Raw genomic sequence first — 11160 nt, forward strand, 5'->3', positions numbered from 1 at the left:
CTGATGGCTTCCCTCTCTTCTGGTGTGTGGATGTAGTTTAGTAGAAGTACAGTTAATGTTGTTTTATAACAAGGTTTATAGATTTATTTTTTTTTACATTTTGAGTCCCACAAGGTTGATCCTGATGTATTAAAGAAAGGGTACACATGCCTATGCCCAAACAATGCAGGTGGATAAATAGCTCTGTGAGGTGAACTGTTCCTATAACACGAGAAGCCTCGTGCAAGAGACCCTGTTTATTTAATAAGTATTCTGTATCAATGTGGCTTTCTATTACGTGTATAGTAAAAGTCCCTTCAATTCAGCGAGGTACGTTTCTGATTAGCAGTGCTATCTGGCTGATTAGAGTAGGGGAGGTATGGTGTTCAGAATTTAGACAAATGTTTTTCAACTTTAAAAACAAAATGGATTCCACATGAACGCCACTGTTATATATGACAATAAACCAAAAGCAATTGAATTGAATCTTACAGGACAAGACAATAGATGTGTTTCTTTTTTTGAGGGTGAGGGACACTGGCAGAGAGGCGTTAAAGGTTTGACCCTTTTAAGAAAAACCAGTATAAGTAGGTTATGAGCAAGACACTACAGCCTCATAAACGGCGAGGAGGATATAGATATAGATATCTATATAGATAGCTATATATAGAGAGATATATATAGAGAGATACACACCACTAGGTGGCATTAAAGGCATAGCAAAGCAGCCAGCTAAATGATGTGTGAAGGAAGGAAGATGGCTTTCCTTTAGAAGGAGAACTGTGTGGCCTTCATGATTTCAGCCTCAATAAGAAATTTATCTGCAATTGGAGTCTGATATGTCTGCACTGCAATACTCCATATTTTCATTGTCTTCATTTTGAGATGGCGCAAATCTAAAAGCCAGAAATTCTTTCCATTTTTAAATGCACAACACAAATTTACAAATAAAAAACAAAACAAAAAAAAAATCTTTTTTAAAAACTGAAAATTTATTGTATGCAACAGATATTGTGACAAAACAAAAAACAACAGTAATCAAGACAGAAAGTCAAAGACAAGGTCACAACATTTCTCAGCAAAACACTAGAAATTTAGAAAAATCCGTATTTGTAGTTCCAAATTCACTCCTGCAAATGATTAAAAAAAAACAAAACAAACTATAATGGTTTGTGGTTGTATGATTTGTGTGTTTACACAGGGGAAACAAAATATTGGTAGCACAGAGCTTCTCATCTTGGATGGCAGGTTAAATATTATGCATTCAGTCCTCACACATGTTTTTTTGTTTTGGGGGGGGGGCGGGATTTGTTGCCCAATTGTTGACATAGCTGGCAACTTGACCCACTATGCTCCCTCATGTGTTATGGCACTCTGATGGCAGCAGCAAGATAACACAGCCACATGCCAGAATTTAGTTGTTTTTTTTTTTTTTTTGGGGGGGGGGGGGGGGAGAGAGAGATTTGCTTACAACTGGCGCGCCCCAAAGCTCTTCAGACACCAAAGTGCATTGCAGAGGTTCACTGAACCAAACCTGTAACTGATCTAAAGGGTCTACTGCCAGTGTCACAGTACAGCATTTTGGCAGAATGAGGCAGGACTGACATAGTACGTGGGTGGTGGTGTGGTGTACATTAGATAAGCACGCGAGCAGTAGGTACAGATCCAGACAAAACAAAGCCAATAATCTTGGTCTCAGGTAAACAGCCATCATTTAAAATATTTTACTGAATTTAATAAAATAGAGTAACATCACAGGTTAGTACTGGTGAAACTAAAATACAAAATAAAAAGTGAGGTCTCCACCTCCTGCGATACATCTTTGCAATGCTTCAATCTCTTAGTTGGACGAGTGTAAATGTTAAAGTGTTCCTTCAGCCTCAAACCAGGAACGTTCCTGTTCATACATAATCCTTGTTGCTACCACTGGATCTGGGGTTGGAGATGGGATACTTTGGTCCACTTTGACGCCCTTTGCTTTTTGAACAGCTTGCTGCCAGAATGCCGCCTCCCACAACGGTCAGGAACGCACCAGCCCAGGCAATGAAGATGGCAGCACCGAACTCATACCTAGAAAAAAAAGTTAGTCAGTCAAACAGATGAACTATGCCAAGATGACTCGATATTCAGAGTACACAAAGGTCAGTTTGAGATCGTAATGTACATACTTAGTGTTGACAGGGGTGAAAGGGTTGTAGAAGGCCCGGATGATGTCATTCGCATACCAAGAGCAGGCAACAATGGCACACAAAGCTGTGGCAGAATACACAACAACATTATTCACTCTGTTAACCTTTTAAAAATAAATAAATAAAAATTAAAGACAACCAAGTCAGATTGCTCTTTACCTCCAATCAAGATAATAATTCCACCACCCATTGCAGTGCGGGACTTGCGCACTTTGTCATCTCCGCCACAGTTGGTACACTTCATCCCCATGCAAGCTACACCCAGACCAGCCAGCGTTACAATAATGCTCACAATCATGAGGGCGCGGGTTGCCTGAAGAGCACCTGGTTTAAAAAAAAAAAAAACAAAAACACAAGGGCCAGGGTTAAACCATCAGTTAATGTGACAAACATGAAGCACTCTGTAATATGTTACATGGATTACAAGGGTGTGGTGACAGGCTGTAGGATTTACTACCGTGAATCTAAAAGGAGGTAAAAAGAAAACAGTAAGCAAAACAGCAGCATTTTCCTGCAGCAATTTATTGGTAACTATACTAAGCTGTCACTTATATTTGCAGACTTATGTGTTTAGATTTTCTATGTGGAAGAAGGTGGTGGAAATACAGACACAAACACACAACAGAGAGACCCGTCTCTTGTGTCTCACTGCCACTCCCTATAACAACGACACACAGAAACTGGCTCTACCCGGAAGTCTAACAAAGCTCGAGGGGGAGGGGTTGGGGGGTTGGGAGCCTGGCAGTACATGCATGAGAGTCTGAAACAGGTCTAACCAGGTTTCAGGTTTCATTTCAGGAAGACGCTCCCAACCTTAGGCACTAACAGATCACATTTTAAAGCAGGTGCACACTTTGTTTATTAATAAAAAAAAAAAATTAAAAAAAAACCACACCATCTGACAGAATCTGGGTTTCACTAAAAATCAGACAACGAGCTCAGAAACGACTTGTTCGCACTTCTGAATTCGTGTTTTTCCTTCCCCAGTTTTGGTATCCATTGTTGGTAAAGAAATTTCAAGCATCCATTTCTGAACAACAGGCCATTATTTACTCACTTGCTCCATATCTAACCACCAGGTTTAATCACACAGTACTTATCAGAGTTGGATTGGGTTCATGTTTGAAGAGGTGATACGGCACTGCCGCAGATATTGTAATCAAATGTTTTGACAAATAACCCAAAAAAAAAAAAAAGCCCTGATACAGATGGGTTTGTGTTTGTTCATTGAAACAAATGGTCTATGAACCATCAAGTGAATTAGCTATTCACAACTACAAGTTATGTGATCTGTCCCACAGTGACTTTCAGGCAGTTTGACCCCAGGGCACAGCTTCGATCAGCTAAATTTGAAGCACGGGAAATAAAGCTGCCCTGCTACTATTAACCTACTTTTGCCACTGATTTATAATAAGAGATAAGAGCCATAAAGATGGTTGGAATACGACAGGAAGAACTCTTTGGTCAACAAGAATGACCTAGACTTTACAGCTCCATCACCCAACTACACTTTTTTTGCTTTTCCCCTGGAATATAGTCGAAAAGGAGCTGCCATTCGGTGTTTGTTAGAAACATTTGTGGCTCTGCTCTATAGAGAAAGGTTTTGCATATGGCCTTCAGACATAGATGAGTAAATGGTGTCAAATAAACTCCCACACGGAAAGGTAAGCTCCACATGTTGGGGGGGGGGGGGGGGGGGGGGGGGTTCTCTATCATACAATGGTTTATAGGTAATCATTGCCAAGGTGTGCACAGACATTCCCTCGTGTAAAATAGAAGATAAGTTTAAACATTTGGCCCGTTAAAAGCCTTTATGAACCTGAGCTGCTCTGCGCAGGTGTAGCCTTCCTCGGTGGTTTAAACAGGAAAGTTAAAGAACGAGTGATTAAACCGGTTAGACCAGTTCTAGGAAACCAAGAACCAAGCTACAGACTGCGCCAAAAAGTTAACAGAAAGATTTAAAGTAGGCACAATCTGCAAGTCACTTCCTACCAGACATTAAAATTTCCTCTTCTATCTTAGGAACAATGACAGTACAACAAGTTGCCGCAGTATTCACAGTAAGCCGGAGCCTGCCGTTAAACTTTTAAACTATTTGGCCCATTACAGAGAGAAATTATGTGGACGCTCGTACTTATTTAAAAGCCATCAACCGTGTTACTTACTGTTGAGCTGCAGGATGGAGTCGTACACTTTACACTGCATTTGACCTGTGCTCTGGAACGCACAGGACATCCACAGTCCTTCGTACATGGAGATCGCAGTGATGATGTTGTCCCCGACGTAGGCAGACATCTTCCACTGGGGCATAATTGTACCAACTACGAGTCCAATCACGCCCAGAAGAGCCAGGGCGAATCCCAGAATCTGAAGACCCGAGTTAGCCATTTCTACTTCTTCTCCGACTTGACTTTGAAACAACAAAGGACGCGGTTCACCTGTTCAGGTACTCCTCAAGACACAGACTTCTCTCTTCTTTAAAAAAACAAGTCTGCTTCCTTGCGAGGAAAAAAAACTGGCTCGTCTTTTGCTATCTAGGCACGTTTTCCTTAGCTTTAAAAAATAAAGTTAGCAAACAACAGCTATATGATTTCTCGACGATTCCTCACGCACCTGCTTGGCTGCCGCACCTTGAATGGAGAGGAAATAACGGGAGCGAGCTTTTTTAGGCGGTTTCACAGGTGGGCGGGGACGCGCACGTAGTTTCGTCTGCCGTAGCAGCAGACACCTGAAGTTTCATGATGTAAGTGTTTCCTGAACCAGACCACTGCGATGCCACGCATATGCCCATAAATAGTTTATAACAAACTGTACACATTACATATATGTATATTACAACTTCCTGTCCCGCTTTTGACACAGTGATAAGAAATACAGAAAGACAGACGGGGAATTGTTTTACTGCTGTAAAATAGTGAGGTCTTTTAAATTGAACTGTTTCGACAGTCAAAATGAAGATTCTGGATAAATAGTTTTGTATTATTTATAATAAATTAACAATCATAAATTAACACATAATAAAATAATAATAAAAACTTAATTTTATGTTCACCTATATATATATTAAGATATTTTTAAGAAACCTTGACATAGTGAGAATGTGATAAACAACACAGTGCCGCAATTCTTACCACAGAAAGACGCTGAGTAAGCGAAACCAATCAACAGTAACAACCACAACATTTTGCAGCATTTTCAGTTGTACTTTTGTGAACCAGTATTAAAATATTGCTATCCACTGAGCTGTACAGACAGCATCTGTTGGAGACAGATTTTTCTGACCAGAAAGAGTCTGCAGCTTCGGCCTTCTATAACGGGGCCATTCGGTTTTTGTTTTGTTTGTTGTTGTTTTTTATTATATCTTTATTTGGAATGGACAAGAAAAATCCATCTGCACAGCAGTATATGAATAACATGGGAACAGAGTCCTTCCAGGTTTTTAGATTAAGTCCAGGAGAGCAAATGATAAACACAGTGATCAACAGGTGCATATTATCCTCCACTGGCTATAGGAGAGTTGCTCACATGCTCTCCAGAAGGAGATACACAACACATTATATGGAACTATAAACACGAACTGGGGGGATGCCCATGCTGCTGCCATGGTAAACAAATAAATAAATTAATAAATAAACAATAGTAATATAAGTAAATAAATAAAAAAGTGAATTAACAATTGTCAGAAATTAGATAAGTAGATTACAAAAATACAAGTAACAGTGAGATCAAGTGAAGTCAGCTCTTGTGGGGGTAATGAATAGGATTCAATTGTTCCAAATTTAGTGGAATTTGGCCTTTTGATTTCTTTACAGATATGACAGTTTTTTCATCCCAAATATCTCTAAAATGATCCCAAACCAGTCATCCAGGGTAGGCTGGACTGGGCTTAACCATCTTCTAGTAATTGTTTTTTTACTTGCCACCAAGAGTAATTGCACCAACTTAATCTCACTCCTACGTTCCAGAAAAGGGACCAGACCCATGTATAAGACCTTAAAATCTAAAGGCATTTGAATGTTAAAGACTGCGCTTAAGGAGGCCTGGACACCCATCCAGAAATTTTTTAACTTGGGACAGTCCAAAAAGACATGAAAATGGTTAGCAACAGTCGAGCCGCATTGTCTCCAGCATTGCATATGAGCCCCTTTATATCTCTCCTGATATGGTGTCTTGAAGTATCTAATAATATTCTTCCAGCCATGTTCCTTCCAGCTCATAGAACTGGATGTGGACCACTGGCAGCACCAAACATTTTCCCACTCCCCCATAGAAATAGCAATCCCTGATTCCCTTTTCCATTTATCTTTAGTGTATAAAGTGTTATCCTCGCTGGCACTAGAGAGAGCTTTGTATAGTTTAGAAATGGATTTAGTAGGGTTCATGGTTGTGGCATTTTTCAGGATGAGGAAAAAATGCGACTCAGCATCATTAAAGTCGGACAATTTGCATTCATGATCAATATGTGATCTCAGCTGTAGGTATCTGTGAAAGTCGTATTTTGTCAGGTTGTGGTTGTCCCGCAAGACCTCAAATCTGAGCACAATATTTCTATGAGTAAGAGAGAGGAATGTCGTAAGGCCATAAGATAGCCATGCTTTAAAGTTAGAGTCATGTCTGTTTGGAATAAAATCTGAGTCGAAAGCAAACCACCTGAAAATTTTTAATATTTTGTGTATCCCAGAAATGTTGATTACCTTCTGCCAAACTTGGAGGGTGTGGGTTAACCAGGGGTTCCCCAACTTTTCCAGCCAACACGTTAGACCCTTATCTGCCATTACAGCTTGTAGAGGGAATCGGTCCAACAGGCTGGACTCCAGTTCCTTCCACTTAGCTGTGTATGTTTTGTTGCACCAATATAAGAGGGGGGTTATTTGAGCGGCATAATAATAATTCCTGAGGCGGGGGAAACCCAATCCTCCCTTTTCCTTGGGGAGCTGGTGGGAGGTATTCTGTTAAGCAATCATATTACTCTTTGCTGTATAAATAGTATTATAAGAATACAAACTGTCTTTCTTTTTTATTAGCCAAAATAAATTTCCAAAGTGGGAAGTGACAGTTACATACCTGGAAGTAATGTGGGAAGTGAAGTTTCATACAAATACCACAGTAACAATAATAAAAAGTTTATACGTTTTGTGTGTGAGTGTTTTTGTTTGATTATTTGTTTTTGAGACACATGGGTAAAACAGTATGATCACAAGCCATGTTAAAATTCACCTTCAAGACTATGAACTTACCTCAGTACTGTAATATTTAAAAATAATTATCAAATAATAAATAATTATTTAATTTTGTACATTCTGTCTTTGGGTATTTATATTCACTACATATGAATATTGCCAAAACCATTGCCACCATCTCTGTTACATAAGTATTTTCCTATCAAGCACGTCTTACTGCTGGAATTATAGACAGAAAAAAAAGTGAAGATCTGGGGAGTAATTCAGGAAGCTTAGACTGAGAGTGTTACTCACCCTGAGGGTGTGCCTTTACCAATTCACAACAACAACATGAGTTGAGATGAGGAAATGCTGGAGATTTTAATGCGAGTTATCAGTCAGAAATTCTAGAAATCCAGTACTTTGATTTGTGTCATCTTCTTTTTTTTCCCAATAACTGGATTTTCATATTATTTAAATGTGTACCTTGCTGAGAAATCTGAATTTTGATTACATAGATATAATCAATCAATATATATTTGATATAGAAAGAATGAAAAATAGGGCTCTCTTTCTCTTTTGACTTTTTTCTGTTTGCCAACTGTGTGGTAACAGTGGGCGCCAACTCAATCAGCAGTCAAACAGGTTTTGTTAAGGATCTGCTGGAGTTGATGGAAAGCATAAAATTGTACATTCAAATGCAATTTCCACCTACAAGTAAATCCGATAAGGCTAGGCACGTGGACTTCTTATTCCTGCTTTTGCGCCGGTGTGTAACATCTTAACAAAAAGTAAATTGTAGAGCAGAGGTGTTCTACTATGAAACCGAGACTTTTCACTTTAAATCTGATGTCACCACTGTGAGTCATCATACAGAAAGTAAACGATAAATATTTTTGATTTGTCTCTTGAGTTTTGGTCAGTCACATGACTCATTCGGCGCGGATGGCAGCAAACGGAACAACTAAAATGTTTTTATTTTGCTTCACAGGGCGTGTCCCTTCATCGGAAGTTTCGGGAGGATTGCCGGTAGATCTCTTATCTGTTGTTGGACAGATATGTTAAACTTTCAATTTATCCATTACATTTTAGTTAACCCGCCGTAAACGTAGCCACGTGCCCCAAGTTCTGTGACTGTGAACTACGTCATGGGGGGGGGGCACATGATTAAAGCCATCGCCTGACAAGCTCCCCTCCCCCACAACTCCATCTCAAATTGTTAGTTGGTTGAGCCTAAACAACAGGCCATTTCCTCCTGTCGTTCGAAGATTTGAAAAGGTGAAGCTGGATGGAAGCCAGGGGTTTGAACAGGTTAGCTAATAAAAGAAAAACAAGCAAAGGGAGGGTGTGTTGCTTAAAAAGATTTAAATAGGTACTGTTTTTAAAAAGCGGAAAAGTGAGTATATAACAACAGCGGAGGGACTGTGTATAACATTTGCCTTTCAAAAACAAAAACCACACATACTCAAAAACGAAAGCAAAACTATGCAAGGGAACTTCATCTGATTCAAAGTGATTTTATTTCTATGGAACATTTTACAAAAGCTCAGTGTCGAGCATGTTAAAAACACAAAATTGAACGGATGAAAGAAATAATAGGTTCATGTCTTTTAATCTGTATTTGCTCTACACGCTGAATTCTATGAATTGTGTCGATGGCCTTCAGACCTTTGGCTATACTTAAAAAAAAAATCTCCCAATACCAGAAAGCAAGCAAGCAAACAAACACTAATTGGCTGAATGACCATAAAACTGACTAAAATCGATCTTGGCACTGCAGTCAAGCTTTTACCAACGTAGTGCTTACCACTCTTCTTCTACTGCTTGTTTTCACAGCTCACCCCAAACAGTTTAACACGGTTAACTGAAGTTAAAGCAGTAGGTGTAGATTTCAGACACCGGACACCATGTTATAAACCTCCATTCGACTGCTCCCTTCAGCTGAACATCTTTTTTATTCTTTTGTGTTCATGAGAACGAGAAATTAGCAAAAGGCTTATTTAGAAAAACAAACAAAACAAACTACTATAACATGTATTCAGCTGTTGTAATGCTTCTATCTCTAGGGTATGTGACTGGGCTTAAACACAATCCTAGCCTCTGGGGAGCATTGCGTCAGGAATTGCATCTGGTTTAAAAATTCAAATATACAGAACCATCTACTGCAACAGACAGCAGTCCACTTTTTTGAGAAACAAAAGAGCAACCCCCCAAAAAATTTTTTAATGGATTTGTCGCCGTCATAACATGAAATCAAAGAAGCCTTATATAGAAAAAAATGCTATAACATTGCAGTCAGCAGTTGTATAGACTCTCCTCTGCTGTGCACTCAAATGAAAAAAGAGGACAATATTTTCAAAAAGAGAATATTGTGCACTTCCACTCTTCAACTCCTCAATAGCACAGCTGAAATGTGCTTGAGTCCTAAAAATCATCAGAAACACAGCTGAATAAAAACCCTGAACATATAAAATCCTGTGGTTTATACATTAATTCATTAAAAGGTGACTCAATGTGCATTTAAGCAGATTACTTCCTCAAGCCAAGGACACAGAAGTACCACGATATCACACAATTGTCATATCTCTCAATCTGAAACAGGAAAGAGGACCACAGACTGTTGATAGACGTAAGCAGGGTCAACAGGGCATTATACTCTCTACTGACAATGAGCCAAATGTTGCAAAACTGATTGGACGGCGCAAATAGATATTGACCCAAACCGCACCGCTAAAGCAGCCCAAGAGATGGTCAAGTGTGGGATGTGATATTCTTCAATGGTCAAGTCAGTCACCTGATCTCAATCCAACAGGTGATTTTGAGTTATTAAATACTAAAGTTAGATCTGCACCCGCACTGAAGCAGTAATTCAAGGTGGCTGCAGTAAAGTGAAGAAGTCTCAAGTGAATATTTGGTTATGATTTAAAAGAAATTAACATCTGTAAAATTATGTTAGGTTGTGGGGACTATGTATAAAAATAGCTGTACTTCCTAAACAGTTGATCCAATTTTTCTTATCAATCACACCTTTATTGTTTGGTTTATAATCCACATTACTGACCTCACGATACATACAAACTAACCAAACAAGTTTTTGTAGTTTAGTTCATTTTATAGAGCAACGTAAGGAAATAACTCACTGGAACTCTTTAAAATGAAACAAAACCTTTGAAATTTTAACATAGTTTCAAAAATTCTCTAATCACAGATTTTATAGTTTGCATGAAACCTCAGCATATCACGTAGGACTTTTCCTCATACAGTTATGACTCACCTGAGGTCTTTTTTCCCAGAATTGTTCTTTATGATTCTTGGAAGCAGGATAAAGGACATAAGGTTACACAGGGGTGAAACAAACAGACATGTGAAGTGAAATGCTGCCATCTAATGGTTAAAGCAAATAGAACACAAAGCAGTTCTATACACAGCCATTTTAGCTCACGCTTTTACTAAAACATCCATGATGCTGTTCATATATTTAGAGGAGCTTGAATATTTAAGGACACGGTGTATGTTAGGACTTCTTATATTCATCATTTAAAGTCATTGGGTCACATATATACAGGTAAAACAAATGGACGCAATTTTAATCTTGATGATCACAAACTGTGTTTTATAAGCCTACTTCTTATTTGCTATTTTCTAGCAAACACTATGGGAAAAAAAAAAGAAAGAGCCAGCAGTCATTCCTGTCCCATAAAGCGGTGGAGAAATCAGCTATGATCTTAAACAAGATAGATACACAGCTGGAATGGCCCCTGCTTTTGCCTTCAGAACTGCCTAAATTTTTCATGGCATAGATTCAACAAGGTGCTGGAATCATTCCTGAGAGA

The 11160-nt window shown here is 38.9% G+C and overlaps 1 protein-coding gene across 1 annotated transcript; it reads right to left on the bottom strand.

The window, feature by feature from the left end:
• Positions 1 to 1420: 1420 nt before the first annotated feature.
• Positions 1421 to 4816, bottom strand: LOC101476456 (claudin-7-A). Its single transcript, XM_004557337.4, has 4 exons — positions 4334 to 4816; positions 2328 to 2492; positions 2148 to 2232; positions 1421 to 2049 (listed from the first exon to the last, which is right to left on the bottom strand). The coding sequence occupies exons 1-4, from the start codon at positions 4554 to 4556 to the stop codon at positions 1881 to 1883; spliced, it is 642 nt and encodes a 213-aa protein (XP_004557394.1). The 5' UTR covers positions 4557 to 4816; the 3' UTR covers positions 1421 to 1880.
• Positions 4817 to 11160: the final 6344 nt, after the last annotated feature.

The sequence above is a fragment of the Maylandia zebra genome, linkage group LG10, assembly GCF_041146795.1.
Source record: "Maylandia zebra isolate NMK-2024a linkage group LG10, Mzebra_GT3a, whole genome shotgun sequence".
NCBI classification, from domain to species: Eukaryota; Metazoa; Chordata; class Actinopteri; order Cichliformes; family Cichlidae; genus Maylandia; species Maylandia zebra.